This window comes from Panthera onca, chromosome D3 (genome assembly GCF_046562875.1).
Source record: "Panthera onca isolate mPanOnc1 chromosome D3, mPanOnc1 haplotype 2, whole genome shotgun sequence".
NCBI lineage: Eukaryota > Metazoa > Chordata > Mammalia > Carnivora > Felidae > Panthera > Panthera onca.
Genome location: NC_138350.1, coordinates 73007034 through 73025419, shown reverse-complemented (window position 1 = coordinate 73025419; position 18386 = coordinate 73007034). Strand labels below are relative to the sequence as shown.

At 41.1% G+C, this 18386-nt stretch overlaps 1 protein-coding gene across 3 annotated transcripts in view; it reads left to right on the top strand.

Annotated features, from left to right (window-relative positions):
• CCDC68 (coiled-coil domain containing 68) overlaps window positions 1-18386 on the top strand; it is a 49105-nt gene that overhangs the window by 21066 nt on the left and 9653 nt on the right. For 2 of the 3 annotated variants that reach the window (XM_078435221.2, XM_078435220.2), the window contains exons 7-10: window positions 1440-1568; window positions 6688-6770; window positions 14195-14300; window positions 15612-15695. In XM_078435221.2, coding sequence (XP_078291347.1) covers window positions 1440-1568; window positions 6688-6770; window positions 14195-14300; window positions 15612-15695 — 402 coding nt within the window. Of the gene's footprint in view, window positions 1-1439; window positions 1569-6687; window positions 6771-14194; window positions 14301-15611; window positions 15696-16257; window positions 16423-16532; window positions 17592-18386 lie in introns of those variants that run through there. The other variant, XM_081790832.1, reaches the window with a different exon arrangement.

Below are 18386 nucleotides of genomic sequence, written 5' to 3'. Positions count from 1 at the left end.
CAGGGCTGTGCCAGGTGACACTGGCCAGTGACTCCTCTCGCGGTTCTGCTTTTGACTAACTAGATGACCTAGAAAGAGTCATTCTCCCTCTCTGCAGTTGGGTTTCCTTGTCTCCACAATGAACGAGTTGGGCTAGATCAATGGTTTCAAAATGGTTTTGACCCTAGAATACATTCTTCAAATTAAAAAAACAAACAAAAAATGTATGTATGTGTACGTTTATATTTTAAAATACATATTTTGTATTTTATTTTTTTTAAGAATTTTAATGTTTATTTTGACAGAGAGAGAGAGCACATGTGAGTGGGGAGGGACAGAGAGAGGATCTCAAGCAGGTTCCACACTGTCAGCATAGATCCCGATGTGGGGCTTGAACTAACAAAACATGAGATCATGACCTCAACCGAAGTTGGACACTTAACCAACTGAGCCACCCAGGCACCCCTACATATTTCATATTTTAATATAGAGCTTATATAAATTAAAATATTTTAAAAGCATACATATGTATATGTGTATATATGTGTGTATGTATATCATAGACCCCCCCCCCCGACACACACACATGCATACTTTTATATTTGTTTGTTTTTAAATCTGAAGTATATATTCTAGGACCAATGAACCTTTATCTGAAGAATGTATTCTAGGACTGGAAAAGGAACAAACAGTGACTGTGTGTGTGTGTGTGTGTGTGTGTGTGTGTGTGCGCGCGCATGTCTGTAGGAGTCAGCTGAGACACTGGCAAGTGAGCCAGATGAAGCCTTCACATCTATGATCTCTAACATAACCCCTGCTGTCAGCCTGGGGAATAACCCCCAACACAGTGGGGAATCACTGTTCTGCTTTTATGGCACTTTCTGATTAAAAATAAAACATTTTTTACTTGAACATACATGATTTTTTTAAGTTTACTTATTTATTTTGAGAGAGAGCACGAGCAGGAGACAGGCAGAGAGGGGGGAGAGAGACAGAATTCCAAGCAGGCTCTGCATTGCCCGACACAGAGCCCGACACAGGGCTCGAATCCACGAACTATGAGATCATGACCTGAGCCAAAAAACCAAGAGTCGGACGCTCAACTGACTGAGCCACCCAGATGCCCCTGTAAGATTTATTTTTGTTGTAGATAAGTTTCATTGAGGAAAAGTCAAAAATTTCACTTTTCTTACATTAGTATCTCTCTTTTTTATACCAGTTCTGGTAGCATGCTTTATGGTAACAAATGTAAACATTCTAGTATATTATTAAGTCTACATTGGTTTAGTGTTGTTGTAGCCCATCAGGTTTATTTGGAAGGAAAACACTAAATTCAAAACAGTAATTTGAATCACGTGTGCATTATTAAATTTTGGGGGCTACTCAAAATTATACAGGGAGATAATATCTGTATAAATTTAATAAAAACAATCATTTGACAGTTGTTTTTCTGACCAAAGGTTAACAAACTTGAAAAGGAACAACAACTGAAACAACATGTTGAAAATCTGAATCAAGTTGCTGAAAAGCTTGAAGAAAAACATAATCAAATCACAGAGTTGGAGAACCTTGTACAGAGGATGGAAAAGGTAAGCCCATGGAGAATTAAAGGGATTCTTCCTGACAGGGCTGGGGAGAGAATGTAAGAAAATAACACTAAAATAAGTAAGACATTAGGTGAAAGTACGCTTTGCCACTACTGAGACTTTAGAAAGTACCCAATAATGTTGGTTTTTCCCCTTACACACTTACTATGATCTGTACTGTCACGGATTGACCTCTACAGATACTGCTCATATCACTGTTACTTTCTCTCTTGAGTGTATGTATGGCTTAGACAGGGGAAGCAGGCGAGGCTGGGAATGGAAGCAATGGAAATGACCGCAAAGTCTGCCTATTCCTAGTAATAATACAGAGGATCGCTATAGGCTAATTCTATGTATTAGACTCAGTGAAGTATCCATTTTTTGGCCATCTGAGTTCACTTTAGGATTGTAAAATTCTATGGCTGTATTAGGACAGATAGAATTCACATTAAGAAAAGACATTCTGGGGCTCCTGACTGGCTCAGCCGGTTAAGCATCTGACTTCCACTGAGGTTGTGATCTCGAGGGTTCGGTTCGTGAGTTCTAGCTCCACATCTGGCTCTCTGCTGTTAAGGCAGAGCCCACTTCAGATCCTCTGTCTCCCTCTCTGCTGTCTCTCTCCCATGCTCCCTCTCTCTCAAAAGAAAAGAAAAGAAAAGAAAAGAAAAGAAAAGAAAAGACATTGTGTAGAAATTGGAACTTCCGTAAGAGACAACTTAGGGAAGAGTAGTGACAGAACAAAAATTATTAAAAATTTTATGCAGTATGCCTGTGAGTAGCTGGCACTCTAAATATATACAAAAGGTGAGCACATAAACTTAAGTATGCATTCCTTAGAATTTAGAATACAAACCAAGGAATACTGGGTTTTTAGTAGCAAAACAAACCAATAGAAAATTGTGCTTCCTGAAACTGAATTTGGGGTAGATAAGAATATAGGTTTTGGGGGCGCCTGGATGGCTCAGTTGGTAGGGCGTGCAACTCTTGATCTTGAGGTTGTAAGTTCGAGCCCCACACTGGGTGTAGAGATGACTTAAAAATAAAATCTCAAAAAAAAAAAAAAAGAATATAGACTTTGACTTCTGGTAAATATTGCCCAATAAAGTTTTATATTTATTATAATGATTCCCTGGTTTGCCTCTTCTCTTCTCAGCCTTGTTCTGTTTTATGTCTGCTTGAGTTGATGTCACTTTTGAAATGTCACTTCAAAAGAATCACATTTCAATATTCAGGTGTCTGGCCAAAGGAAATTTGATTAATTTTTCTACGTATTTCCCAAGAATTTAATTTATAACACTGAGTTTGGTTGAACTTGTGAGTTCCTGTGAGGCAATCACAAAAAATTGAATAAATCCAAATTTAACTGAATCTGGTAATACTAATACGTAGCTCATCTGTGTTGTGGGGTGGGTTACAGAATGTTTTACCGTAGCCAGATACATTGGGCTAGAATGTCCTCAAGCAGCTGGTTTGCAGGCAGTGTGACAGTTTATAGTTATGATATTTTGAACAAACTAACATTTGGATGAATACTTTGTAGCGTTAGAATATTTATCCTGTAATAAATAGTTCAGCAAACTAATCACAAAGAATGTTTGCACTTAGGAAAGGAAGACAATTCTGGAATGCAAACAGAGCTGATTAACCAGCTTTCATTTAAATTTGGACTTGTGATCACCTCATACCCAGTAACACTGGGTCAGGTGTAGTGGCCAGCTTTCAGACTCAGAAAATTAACAAAAGAACAGCAGAATATAATTCCAGAAAACCCCGCGAAATCTGTACTGGATGTGAGTTCATCTCAGAATTCTGGGTTATATTCACTTGACTGTTTATTCAGCAAACATATGAAGACTTAACATGTAACAGTCAGAGCTTGAGGCTGGATATCTATTTGTGAATGAACCAGACATAGTCTCTTTGTAGAGATTGCAGTGTAGTACATCTGTGTTGTGTGGGACTCAAGGAACTTCCCACATCTCTCTTCATTCATTCTCCTAGGGGTCCCCAGGGAGGCAGAAACCCCTATTGAAGGTAGGGGAATGTACTCCAGAATAAAGTTGATTAGGTTAGATACTGGCAGGCATTTTTGAGAAGTGGTAGTCTAGCATTTATCTTGATATCGAACCATAATGGTGGTCTGTCTCTAGGTGCTCTGTGACAGAGTAAGTGGACAGGATGCCCATGGTTCATGGTCATGCAGTAGCCTTCTAGAATATTCTAGTTCAGTGATTTCCTAGAGTGGAGCCGATTGGAATCTCAGAGAGGTAGAGATAGTTGGGGATGGAGCAGAAGGGCAATGTGCAGGAGTTTTTAAAAAATATTTTTAGTTTCAAGGTGTGTTATATTTGTAAAACAAACAAGTGAATAAATAAAACTATAAGAAACAAAGCTTGGCACCATCTTCTTGATTTAAGGTTACTGAGAAAACAGACTGTGATGAAGGGTTCCTCGGGGGGGGGGGGGGTGGTATCAGAATGAGAGGAGACGGAACTCTAGACTTTTGTGTTAATAGGGAAAAGACATGAGTTCGAAAAGAAAAAGGAAATGAAAATTAAAAATGAACACCCCCAACAAAGGTTGATAAATATTGCCCTGGTAGTGGGTGGCCCCTGGAGAAGGATTCATTTTCTACTCACTTGAACAAGCCACTGCTCCAGTAAGTAGCCATTAGTGGTATGAGGGCTGGTAATGAACACATTACTTAAAACCTTCACCATCTGCCCCACTTTAATCAGGAATGCAGTGAGAATGAATTCCATAAACATAGTGATAAGCCAGCAAAAACGCCCAATAAGAACATTTTAATATGGCATATGTTCCTTTTGCTAGCAGTGCAATTCTGTTGCATCATATTTGTTTTCCAGTGTCATTGATTTAGCTCTATTAGAATTTTAGAGCTCAAAGGTGCTTTTGAGACCACCTAGTTCCTCATCACCATTTTACAAACGAGGACAGTGGGAGCAAGGAACGATTTCCACTGTCCTCCAGTTACCAGTTCAAAATGCTTTCCATTATGCCCCCGTCTTCTCTGGCGTCAGATAAAAATGATATACGCGGTTCCTAAATCATTTAGATGTTAACATATGGCAATTATTTAAATTGGTGTCTACTCCACTTTGATCAATAGGACGAGGGAACTCTTGAGCTCCCAAGAGGTACCGTTTTTTTGAGAAGAGTGGATTGTCCACTGGGTGGCGCTGTGAACTCCTTTCCTTTTCCAGAGGACACTGAGAAAAAGTGCTAACCAGTGCGGTATGATTTTCTGTGTTGTTAGAGAGGAAGCATTAAGAGCCCAAACTACATGCTGCAGCATTGGCCACTGCAGAACATTTAGTTGTCCAGTTGTCTTGTCTGCTTGAACTCTGGTTATGAAGATCCATTGAGAGTTAAGTCCTTTAGGATGTTTGTTAAACACCATTTTCCTCCCTACAAAATCAAAATATATTATCAGTGATGTGTTTCTTTAATGATCCAAGTATCCCAGTAAGATTATGAGGCATATTTGTGATCCCTCAAAAATAATTTGAACACAACTAGGTGACACAAGGGAAATTTCCATATGTGGCAGGAATGCTACAGGAAAAATCCAAAAAAGTTAATGCAAATTTTAAAAATAATAGCACATAAGATATTAAGTGTTTGGCACCTTCAGATTATAAACTGAGGTCATAATATATGTCCGAGAAGCATGTGGACCTTTCACATATAATATCTCCAATTATCTCAACATTTCAATATAGGTAGTATTATCCCAATTTCAGGGAAGTTCAAAGAGTCATGACTGAAAAAAAAAGAAACATGACTCAAACAAATATAAAATGAATATATGTCAGATGTTTTACTCAACTTATTCATTAATAAGGAACCAATAAAATGGTAAAGCTGGTTTAAAAGATTTTGAGAAACTGGCTATTAAAAGGCATTTTGAAAAAAGGAATATAGAATCGATTACTAGGTTAGACACAAGGCTGGTTAATATGCTTTGAGGCAATTAAACCATAACCTGTGGGCTTCTCTTTTCTACCAGGCAGAAATCTACAAATGAACGTGCAACTTCACAGAGTCGGGGCTCTAATCGAATCATAAACGATGAAGTCATAAACGCAGGGAAATTCTCCATGAGAATTGGGTCAGGTTATTAAACAATGACCCAATGTGACATTAAAATCATATATTGTTTTGATTTCCAAGTTTTGGCTAATTTTTCCTAACAGAGATCAGGCCCAGAAAGGTTAAAGCCTTGGCAAAAATTACATAGTCACAGTGTAACTAGGTCAGTCTGTGTCCAACAAGATACTTGCATTTTTGCTCTACAACATTGCCTTGTATTTTACCCGTGTAAATATTGCAGCCGGAATGCTTTTAAACAGCCTTGTAAAGTGTCAACCAATCTCTTACTGTTCAATATAAAAAAGAACACAACCGTCCCAGTTTGATTTTTCATGGACTTGTTATATTCCTTTTGAGTGGAAAGAGTTTGGTTTAATAATAGCATTAAGGTATTTCTTTACATTTTTCTTTCTCAATGTCAACATTTCTCTTGTATTCTAACTAGAAAGTGACTTTATCACTTGTGGCCTTGATCCTTCACTAAAAATTCATTTGCTACTTTTCTACCTTCTGACAGATGCCCTGTGAGCAGGTAGGGCTATGAAGATAAGGTCAGTAGTGTCCTTGGATACCAACCACTCAGTCTCACGTAGGAGAAGCAGGTGGAACAGAGGGAGAGCCAATGCCAAGAGAGAGACGAGCTGGCAGTTTGCACTCGGGATGGGCTGGAGGGGGGCAGGAGTTTGAGCTGGGTACACTTTGGTTATGGACTGGAAGAGGAGCAAAAAGTCTCCAGGCAAGTGAGGAGAGTAAAGACAACCTGTCTTGACCTGTCACCGAGCTACTTGGAAACCACACAGGAAAATGTCTGGCCAGGTCTCCCTGGGGTGGGTTGTAACAGCTGAAATTGACTCTGTAGCTCAAAACATATTTCTAATAGTATAAGAAGCATCTTTTGTGAACAGTTTGCAAGAATGACTTAGCAAACACACACACACACACACACACACACACACACACACACACATACACACACAGAGAAATAAACTTGTATCTTATTTTCTCGTAGGAAAAGAGAACACTGCTAGAAAAAAAACTGTCTTTGGAAAACAAGCTGCTACAACTCCAATCCAACGCTACATATGCTAAAAGGTTTGCAAATCTGCCTCCTATTAAAGCAGTTCCTGATCCCTTTCCCCTCTGCTGGTCCACTGGCCAGTGTACAGAAGGCTCCCACCTTCTAAGGAGACAGGAAGACTGAAAGCGCAGGATGAAGGGAGATTGCTTAATATTAACAGCCACGTGCCCCCCCACCCTGGGGAATCAGCAGCAGGGTTCCCTGGAGGTCCAGGGAGACTGGTGCAGGGTTAATCCTTCTGAAGAATGAAAGAGCCTGTTCCCTCCCTGTTTACCCTGGGTGTTAAAGAGGCTGCTGTTGAGGCTTTCATTCCCCCTGATGCTTCTGATTTTGTCAGTGGGTCTCTGCTATAGCCAGCATCAAGCAGGCTAGCCTACAAGTGGAATTGTAAGACTCTTTTGTGGTGCTCCCCAGCTTTGTAGAGAATGAAGGAACTACTCTGAAGGTATTCTCAGTTCTTTGGACTGACTTACAAATACTCATAATTCACAAGCTGTTACAGGGTACAGCCCTTAGTATAGGGGTGACCTGGAGCATGGATATCACCCAGCTGCTGCATTATTTCACTGCTGTTAAAAAAATCCTCTGGAACATCATGTATGTGATAACTGATTACCTATAAAATTTCCTCACACTTTTTCCCTTCCCTTCCCTTCCCTTCCCTTCCCTTCCCTTCCCTTCCCTTCCCATCCCTCCCCTCCCCTCCCCTCCCCTCCCCTCCCTCCCCTCCCCTCCCCTCCCCTCCCTCCCCTCCCCTCCCCTCCCCTCCCTCCCCTTCCCTCCCCTTCCCATCCCTTCCCTTCCCTTCCCTTCCCATCCCTCCCCTCCCCTCCCTCCCCTCCCCTCCCCTCCCCTCCCTTCCCTTCCCTCCCCTCCCCTCCCCTCCCTTCCCTTCTAATTCTAAACCTGCCACTGTCGTTATATGTTCTAATATAATGTTCAAAGTCAAGTCTATTTCAAGGTCTTATTTCACCCATCTGGACCTGTTGCTTCTTAGGATAGCAGGCATTTTTATGAACCTCAGAATGTACAAAGTTTTATTCTCATTTATTCAATAATATATACTCAAGGGGCGCCTGGGTGGCTCAGTCGGTTAAGCGTCCGACTTCGGCTCAGGTCATGATCTCACAGCTCATGAGTTCGAGCCCCGCGTCAGGCTCTGTGCTGACAGCTCAGAGCCTGGAGCCTGCTTCACATTCTGTGTCTCCCTCTCTCTCTGCCCCTTCCCTGCTCATGCTGTGTCTCTCTCTGTCTCAAAAATAAATAAACATTAAAAAAATTTAAAAAAAAATAATATATACTCAAAGATCTCTCTCTTTCTCTCAGTCTTTGGTTTGTTGTTTTTTTTTTTTTTCTCTTTCTCTTTCCTTTCCAATTAACTGTCTTTCTCTTCTCATCTTTCATAAACTTCTGCCTTCTGTCTGGCTCATATCCATGTATTGGACCACATATGCCGAAGTCCAGATCTGGGCTGACCCTGGCAATTGCACATACGTATTCAGAACATACTGGAATACCGCTAATATTAATTTACACATATTCTTTGTGTACAGGCATAGAGCCCCAGCAGGGGACTTTCTAAGAGAGTGAAGTACAGCACTGTGCATCTCGTAGAGAATGAAGGAAATACTGTGGAAGACATCCATAGGTCTTCAGAATTACATATACTCATAATTCTAAGTAAATCTGTGGAGTATCTTTTTTTTTTTTTTTCTGCGAGAGTTTTTCCGTGTAGCAGGACTGCTGGCTGGTACTGTGTGCTTTCTATTAAGAGTTCAGACAACCTGAGTTTGATATTTTTTCTTTAAAGATGATTTTTATTGACAATAGGGTTTTTGTCAGCCTTTGAGCCCAAAGTGTAGCCATTTTGAAAACCAAACTGAGCTATTCTTTCTGTTCTGTTATATATGAGCAGGTGTTATAAGGAATTCTCAGAAAGCTCTTAGGGAGGTTTTAGAAATATCTTGAGGGAAATGGATGTTTTGTGTTTCTAGAGAGGTGTTTGAACATCCAAGCTCATGCAATTTTCATAGAGTGTAGGCATCACAAATATTTATCTTCCTTATTACTTGTCTGTGTGTAGAGGTATTCACTATGCTAAATGACAAGAAAGTGAAATCAGTAGGTGTCAGATGCTTTTGGTTAAAGCAATAGAGACTTGGTTAAGCTACCACAAATAAGAGGATTTCTGTCAGGTGAAGATTGGATAGATACGGCCATAAAGAAGATGCATCTCTTGGGAAGACAGGAGGACCACACATCAGCACCAACTGTGTTTTTAAAAACCAGATTATTTTGTTGCTCCTATTCAGTCATGGGTGTTCTACAGTTTCATTCTTCTTCGCTCTTTGTTTTTCCTGTATGATTTATTAACTTTTCTCAGTGGTTTTCTCCAGCTGGCTTATATTCTCTGTAGTTTCCTTTCACATTGCAGAGGAAAGAGTCTGCTGGCCTAATACTACTTCCTGTTGGGCAGATCGCTCATGTTAACCATCCCCTGTGTTGTCATCTAACCAATGGCTTTTTTAAAAATTTTTTTTACATTTATTTATTTTTTAGAAAGAGTGAGACAAAGCGTGAGTGGGGGAGGGGCAGAGAGAGGAGACACAGAATCCGAAGCAGGCTCCAGGCTCTGAGCAAGCGGTCAGCGCAGAGCCCGATGCAGGGCTTGAACCCACAAACTGTGAGATCATGACCTGAGCGGAAGTCGGAAGCTCAACCGACTGAGCCACCCAGGTGCCCCTAACCAATGGCCTTTTGGCAGGCACCAACTCCCAGGCCTACGGGTGGTCTTCCCTTACCCCAAAAATAGCCTGTGGTAGCTCCTCTGAGCAGGGGGGTATGGGTGATTAAATTTTCCTTAGGCAGGATGGGTTTGACGGGTGCCATGACTTTCTGCCATTTTGATGAAAAGATTCATTATGTTCTAACTTGGTATTTTTAATATTAAAAAGCATCTCAGGGTGCCTGGGTAGCTTAGTCTGTTAAGCGTCCCAATTCGGCTCGGGTTGTGATCTTGCAGTTTGTGGGTTCGAGCCCCGCGTCAAGCTATGTGCTGACAGCTCAGAACCTGGAGCCTTCTTCAGATTCTGTGTCTCCCTCTCTCTCTCTGCCCCTCTCCCACTTATGCTCGCTCTCTCTCTCTCTAAAATGAATAAATGTTAAAAAACTTTTTTTAATAAAAAAATTTTTTAAAAGCATCTCTAAAGAAGATGACTTTTAGGTATTTATAATTCAGGAGAAAGTGACAGTTTTTTTGTATATGGATATGAACATATAATTATAATACCTTATGCTAACCCTTACAGTTACTTTTAATGAGAGTTAAGAGATTTGGCAGAAGCATCTCATTAAAAACAAGGTTGAGTCCATATTTCTACTACCATCACTAATAAACCACCGCATGTATTGTGTTTTGCTGTTGACAGATAGAATAACCCCAGGTACCTTATTTAATTTAATCCATTCTTAGCTTTTTAGGGAGAGAGCAGAGTTTCTAACTGAAGCAATTACACAGCCTCTAGGGAGCTTGGGTTCTAGAATTCTTAGAGCAGTCTGTTCTCATTTTGCTATAGAGGATATTTGACCTTCTTTCATTTCTGGAGACCTCTGGAGACTTTCCCTCGAACTGGTTTCCTAATTCCCCTGTGTGTCTATGAGCAGAAGGCAGTTTTCCAACCTGTCCCTCTGCCTTGTGATATAACAAAGGTCCATTTTAGAGTTATCCTTTTGAGAAACACAGGAGCTGTACCTCAGAAAAATCCTCTACAAAAGAATAACATGATGTCAGAAAACAATTCAGTCAAAGCCATTGTAAGTTTGGAGTAGAGGGCAATGCAGTTGAATAATGTTGCCCTCTGATGGTGTAAGTTAACCCTAAGATAGGTTTTAAAGTATCCTGATGAATGGACACACTGGAGACAATTCTCCATTAATTAAATTTCCTTTGGCCAAGTGATTGGCAGACATTGGTCATCAAAGCGATTGAGGGTTCGCTTCTCGCCAAGTACTTATGCTATAATGGTCCCATATTACTAAAGGCTAAGCCATTCGTTTTTACATTTCTGCAAGTTAAAGATAGGATTGGTGCTCTGAATGCAGAGAGGATTCCCAATTCCCCTCCTCAAAAGGATAGGGCCAAGCTTTTCCTCTCTTGTTGATGGGGCATTTTTTTGTCTGCTCCCATTGGCATTTCCAGGCTGCAGATTTTTTCAGCTCCGAGTCTGGGATATATGAGGCAAAAAGAAAACCCAAAGAACTCAACATTGTGTTGTTCCTTGGATTCTCAGGTCTTGAGCTGATCTGCCTTCTTCTCCACCTTCCAGAGTCGTCTTGTGTTTTTGGTTGTACTCAGTGGGAAGAGTAGGGAAAAATACACCTGCATCTTCCCAGTGTAAGTTTTTCAAAGGTATTTTAATTTCAGCGTTTACTTTATATTTGTATTGAGACACTGGGAGGCAGAGCGTGAATCAGATATTTGTTAGGGCTTGGTATCCTTTTCTAGGCCTGGCCTTTGTAATGTTTTCTTCCTGCTGTTTTGCGTTAGTACCTCTTTATTAAGGTTGAGTGCTTTCACTGAAAGATAAAGAGCGGAGATTAAAGGGAGCTCAAATGGCAGCTGATTTCAGTATATTCCCGCACTTAAAGACCTTAAGTGGGTGACTAGGTTTCATATTTGGACATATTTGGACAATCCTAAGAGAGAATTTCTCCGATTTATATTAGTCCCTGTTCTATGTATTAATACAGATAAGCCTGAAATGAAAGCCCTGTGTTTTCAAGAATGCTGCTAGAAATATTTTCTTCCACTTGAGACCTCTTTCAGGTTTTTATTTATCTACAGTGACTTCTATGGTAACACCGTCGTGGAATAGGTGGAGAAATTTCCTGAGCTTCATATTTTGAGGAGCGTAAGGTCCACCCCGCCCCATCTTCTAAAACCATCGTTTTTTCCCCTTTGGTCTGAGTTTTGGGTCATCGAAGGACACAATGAGACCATTTTGAATACTGGTCTTCAACATTTTTACAAGTTTATATTTTATTTTTTAATTTTCTTATGGGTTTGTGAACAGTTTATAAATATTCAAAGCCAGCCTGCCTCTGTAAGGAATCCTGAGTTCTTTCTCGCTATTTCCCAGGACGTCCTGAGTGACTCCTCCTTCCTTCTTCTTCTCTCTGTTTTCCCTCTTCACCGGAGCAGTTTTGAGTCTTAGCACCAGCTGTTGGGCAGACCTTTGTCTGCCTTCTCTGCCCCATATGTCCTAAACTCCTCTTTTTTGGGCAGTGCCTCTTCAAGTCCCTTTCTAATTTTTCTACTGGGGTATCTGTCTTGTTTATGGGTAGATGTGGTCCTTATAGATCCCGAGTACATGCCTTTATTAGTCATTTCAGTTCAATATTCTGAGGCTATCCTCTACCCTCTCATTTGATGACTAGAAGATTTTCATTTTCGTCTAGTCAAAATTAACTTTGTGGCTAATACTGTCTTGAGTGCTATTTTAAAAAACCTTTGCCTATTGCAGATTCATGAAGGTGTTCTTCTATATTATATTCTAAAGGTCTTTGGGGTCTCCAGCTTATTTACAATCTACATGGAATTTCTTTTTCTTATGAGGTGAGGTTGGGATTAATTTTCTTTTTTTTTTTTTTAATATGAATGTAGAGTTGTCTCAGAACAACTGAAGTTGTCTCTTCGTTTGTTGAAAAGACCATCCTTTTTATAAAATTCTGCAGAATCATCTTTGATATAAGTCAAGTCTATTGGCCTATCTCTGTAACATATATGTATATGTAAAATAAAAATGGCATGGATCTAGCATAATTTGTTTTATTAGTCTTCTGTTGATGAACATTTAGCGTTCCAATTTTTATGCTGTGAACAATAATGAACTACATTTTACATATATTTTGTGTAATTGCATGGTATTTTTATAGCATATATTATTTAATTCCATAGGATAAGTACAGAGTAACGGCTAACATTATATAATATTGGTACTTATGCAAGAACTTCTGTAGTTTTATAGAAATTAATTTTTTCTACAGTGAAACAAACTATTTTTAAAGCTCTCTCATGCAAAACCAAAACAGGGGAACAATGAAAAGACTGTCTTAAATATTACAAGTTGCCTGCAAGTTACTTGGCTTTGAGAGAGTATATTATACAGTAGGAGATAGCGAGCCAACCTCAGTGGTTCATGGGCAGGCAGACTCCTTGGCAACAACCTGGAGCCTACTGAAAAAGCAGAATCCCAAGCCCGACCCCAGCCTGCTGGATCAGAGGTGCATTTTAACAAGATTCCCTCATGATTTAACAAGATCCTCCAATGCATATTAAGTTTGAGAAGCAATGTTTTAGTACATGATGTGAAACAAAATGAAACTCTCTTTTTTTTTCAAATGAGAATATGTTCTGTAGTGTCACATGAATGTCCATGACCTTTGCAATGTTTGTAGACGCTATAAAAATCAGAATTGCAATCTCATTGGTGGTGGCTACTAACTATAAAACCTTAATAGCTACAAAAATTAATATATTACTGTGTAAAAGCTTATTTTCCCAAGCATATTCACTTACCTCTTTAAGTATATTCCTGTAAAGCAATGAAAGTAGGGATTATTCCATCTGCTATGGACTGTCACAGTGCTTCCAAGCTTGGTGACCTGGCCACAATGCATGCTGCCTCAAAACTAAAATAATATTGGCAAGAAGAAAATATTGGCAAGTCAAAAGCTGTATAATCAGTTCCAGTTACCTAAATGGAGTTTTGGAAAAGTATGAATAATCTAAATTCAAACATCATCCATCTTTTTTTCACAATGGTTGACGTGGACTCAAAATATTAGCTGGAATTTAATTTCCTTTTTTTATGCTCTATTTATAGGTGGTAGAACACCCAAAGTAGGAAGCCGAAATAATAATAGTAATAATGATAATGATAATAATAAAAGACAAACACAGTCAATCCACAACACATACCAACTGTGTATCATTAGAAATTGGTTTCTCATTGTATATAAAGTCTGCATTCCTGGCCCCCCATATTCTAGCCCTGCTATCCTTACATAATTATCTGTGCATCCCACTGAGTTCTAGATCTGTGGGTGCTCATAGGCACGACAGGTTAGATATGTGAGTGCTTCATCTGGCTCAATACAGGTTGACTCAACTACCTTCTGGAGGGAGGGAAGTCACAGATGGCCAGGAGGGCGTTGACATGAATGGATATTCTCATTCAAGTTCGTGCCTGAGCTCATCAGAGACCGCTTTGTGGCTGTTTATCTTCAGTGTCTTGTGTGGCACATGGGGCCCCCAGCGTCTTTCCCACGTGATGCCCAGTAACAGGGTCGTGTGTGAGGACAGTCTGGCAGCTTAGCTGTAAAAATGAGCTGCTCCGTGCCTCAGCAAATCTCTTTCTTTTTCCTTTTGCATTTCCAGTTGCCACGATCTTCAAATGGAGATTGCCCTTCTCCAGGAGCAGACCTCTCATCTGCAGTTTGTGATTCATTCCCAACATCAGAACCTGCGCAGCGTCATCCAGGAGGTCAGATTAATCAAGTGTGTTTCTCTGGTAGACGGGATGTTTACAGTGCGAAGACCGAATACAGGCAGCTTGTCTGGACCGTACAAGCAGTGAGATTCTTCTCCCCGCTGACATTTCCTTTTTATTCCCAGGCAGCATGACCCTGTGTTCAATGCCTTCTTTTGTCTCTATGTCAACACCTGTAGTGTTCTCAATGAAGATATTTGGGAAATTGTGTTTAACTGCTCTTTAGTTGTTTCCATGATTTTTTAAAAGGGGTTCTGAGCCGGAGAACGTACACTGTTTTTTTAGACGATTTTGGAGGTTAGAAGATTCAGCCCTTTCTGAGGACACGATGATGTGTTTTTATAACCTCATAAACAGCAAATTTACTTAGTAGGTGTGTGGGGACAGGGGTGTAGCCTGGCCATTCTTCTCTGGAAACGTCCTGGCAGGTGAAAGAGAAGAGGTAATTGCGGTAGCAGCCAGATGGACGGTGGATTGTGTACGCATCCAGTTTATTTCAAGATATCTATTGATCTGGTTTGAGGGCTCTGCTTTAAACTGAAAATTGGACCTTCCATCATTTTTTACTACCTAATATTTCCAAAAGGAATCCTTCCGAATACCTCTCATACCACCCCAACACAAATAAAACATTTGGCTAGGACCTCACCAAAAGCGCAGAGAATTGAGTCATGGCACTTGAGAGCCCGGAGGGACTTAGAGGGTATCCCAGATTCTCATTCTCCAGATGAGAAAACTGAGGGTCAGAGTAGTTCAGTGACAGAAATGACAGTGGCGGAATCGGCCTTAGAACCCCTGGGTTTCTTCTCTTCCCGCTCTGTTCTGGTCTTCATACCCCACCTCCCCAGTTCCGCATTGTTTCTTGGCAGATGCTTTTCTTCCCAAGCAAAGCAGGCTCAGCTCGTGATGCCGCAGGCTGACCAGATCTCTGCCTCGGGGAGCTTCCCCGTGCCAGGCGGTGGCCTTGCGTGACGGCCACCCACTTCTGTACCCTCAGTAGGAAAACGTTACGCTGTGGAGACAGTGATGGCCAAAGCTGCTTCCCACAGGATGAGTGCCCGCTGGATTCGGTTTAAACAGGTTTTCCAAAGATGACAGTGTTTAATAGGACTGCCACGTGCTCTCCTCCCCAGGTGCCAATGTGCCCTGCTATTTCCTGCAACCTGCTGAGCCCGCTAATGCTTTGGGATTTAATTTTTTAATTTGATGGGCGCCAGTTGACCCTAAAAACCTGTGCAATTTCTGACTTAAGTAACTTCCCTGTTGTCTGACGAGATTCTTCCAATTGTGTTTCCTAATTCTTAGATGGAAGGATTAAAAACTAATTTGAAAGAACAAGATAAAAGGATTGAAAATCTGAAAGAAAAAGTTAACATACTTGAAGCCCAGGTAAGGAGGGAATGTGATGTATATTTCAGTATGATTGATTGCGGGTGAGTGTGTGTGTGGGTTCTCGGTGTCTCCATGAGCCTGTGTGTGGATGTGTCGTGTGTGCTTGTGTGCCACTGTGACACAGTGAGTCTGTGTGTGCACGGGTGTGTGTGTCATTGTGCCTGAGTATCTCTGTGTGAGTGTACTTGTGTCTGTGTGTATATATGAGCGTCTTTTTGTGAGTGTGGGTAGATGTGTGTCTTCTGTGCATAAGAAATTATAGATTTGTGGGAGAGGTACTCTTAATAACATTAAAGTATTAAACATTATTTTATAACATTAAATACTATTAAATAACTGTGGAAAGCTCACCCAAATATTCCAGAATGCTTGCTATATTGGGGAGATACAAAATAACATGTGGACGTGAATTAGAAGCCTGGTCAAGACCACCTTGTGTGAATTCAGACCCAGCCAGGTAGCGGGCTTTGCTGTCTTTTATCTTTGTCTCTTTCCTGCCCTGAGATGTCCTTTTTTCTCCTCTTTTTTTAATTTTTTTTAATGTTTACTTACTTTTGAGAGAGAGAAACAGAGTGTGAGCAGGCAATGGGCAGAGAGAGGGAGACGCAGAATCCAAAGCGGGCTCCAGGCTGTCAGCGCAGAGCCTGAGGTGGGGCTCGAACTCACAAACCACAGGATCTTGACCTGAGCCAACGTCGGACGCTTAACTGACTGAGCCACCCAGGTGCTCCTCTCTTTCCTCCTCATTTATCTTTCACATCGATCGCGGCTTCCGCCCTTTGCATCAGGGCTCACCCACTTCAAGAAGCCTGTTGTAATTTTCTTATTTTTCAGTGTTTTGAAACCTGAAGCCTAGCATAACGCTTCATAATTTACCATCAGAAACACGCTTTTCTTCCCGCCCGCTCATCTACGCTTCACTAGGGAGGCCCTTTATAGACTTTTGGCTACAGACCCAGGCTCGGCCGTGCCCCACCTCCCAGCAAGTGCAGCAAAGCCCACACAGGGGTGGCTGGAGTGCCCAAGATGCCACAGCTGCGTCCACCTGGGCTCTCGCCGGTGCTCAGAGCCACCGCTTCCTTCTCTGTCAGAGACTCATCATTCGCCGCCTGGACGGGTCAGCTTTTCTACTTCATTCTTCTGTGTTTCGACTTCCTGCCATGCACTCCTGTCCCGAGGAATACAGAGATGCTCTGACTTCCGCTAGATTTCTTCTCCTCTCTGGGGGCTTTTCTCCCCCCACAGGGTAGCCCAGAGAAGAGCCGCACCACCATACTCCCACCACACTGCCACACCATTTCTCGCACCGTCGCGTTCTTTCTGCTTTCCCCAAACAAATCACAATAAGGTGAAGAGCCGTAAATACGTTTACGTCTTAACTTTTGTAACCATTGCCGTGTTTTGCCATGTCGACCTTCCCAGAGGACCACTGTTCTCTCTGTCCTGGAGGTTGGGGCCTCGAAGCCTCGGGCTTTTCTTAGATTTTCACCTTCTTTAGGTTACATGTGACTGGTTGATAAAAATACTTGCATCTCTGTGCAGTTGAAAAATGTGACGATTTTTCTGGAATAATTGGCTCAAAACTGGTTTCCTCTCCGGTGCCCAGTAACGGCTGGTCAGTTTCAAGGGGCCTCAGATGATGGGATTCATATCCCTTTGAGCCTCTTCCTCCCAAGAAAGGTATCTAAGGGTATTTCCTCACAGCTTTGTGTACTTTTGGCAAACATTTTGGCAAATGTTACTTGAGGGAATATTTTTTCTTTTATGATTTGTATGTAACTAATATATAGTCATTCGTTTCTATATAAATTAAGAAATATGGATAACCAAATATAATAAGAAAATTATGCAAACCTGCCACCCATGAGTCAGCACAGTTGTGTATATCTGTTTTTCTATGGGACTCATGTAGCTGGTACATATGTGTGCATAGGTATTAAACATATAGACTATTTATGGCATAATGTCTATATCACTGTATTTTTATTTATTTAATTTATTTAATTTATTTTAAATGTTTATTTATTTTCGAGAGAGAGAGAGGTAGACAGGGAGGGGTGGGGAGAGACGGGGACAGAGGATCCGAAGCAGGCTCTGTGCTGACAGCAGAGAGCCTGATGCAGGGCTCCAACTCATGAACTGTGAGATCATGATCCGAGCTGAAGTCGTACACGTAACCAACTGAGCCACCCAGGAGCCCCTATTTCATTGTATTTTTAAGCTTTTATTCATTTCACTCATTTGCTCACATCATCAATCTTGTAGTTAATTCTATAAGTACCTATTGAGTGGCTACTATGATGTAGATGCTAAGGTAGGGAAAACAATATTGAATAAAATAGACATAAGTGAGCCCTGCACTCTGGACTTTACTGCCTAGAGAGGGAGACAGACACATAAATGAACACGTAACTTGCAATATTTTGGAAGCATTCTGCCAGAATAGAACAAGGTATTCTGAGAGAGAACACCTGGATAGAAGATTTAGATTGGTGGGTGGGAGCAAGCTCTCTAAGAAAATGAGTTTTAATCTGAGCTTAGTGGAAAACTGGGTGGTAGGGCAGGTCAGGCAGAAGGACAGGGAGCCATTGTGATTGCTTCTAATCTGAGAGTAGTATGTAATAGCATGGAATGACATTGGAAAAGTAGGAAGAGACCATGCCAAGGAGTCTTTTTCTCTATATAGCA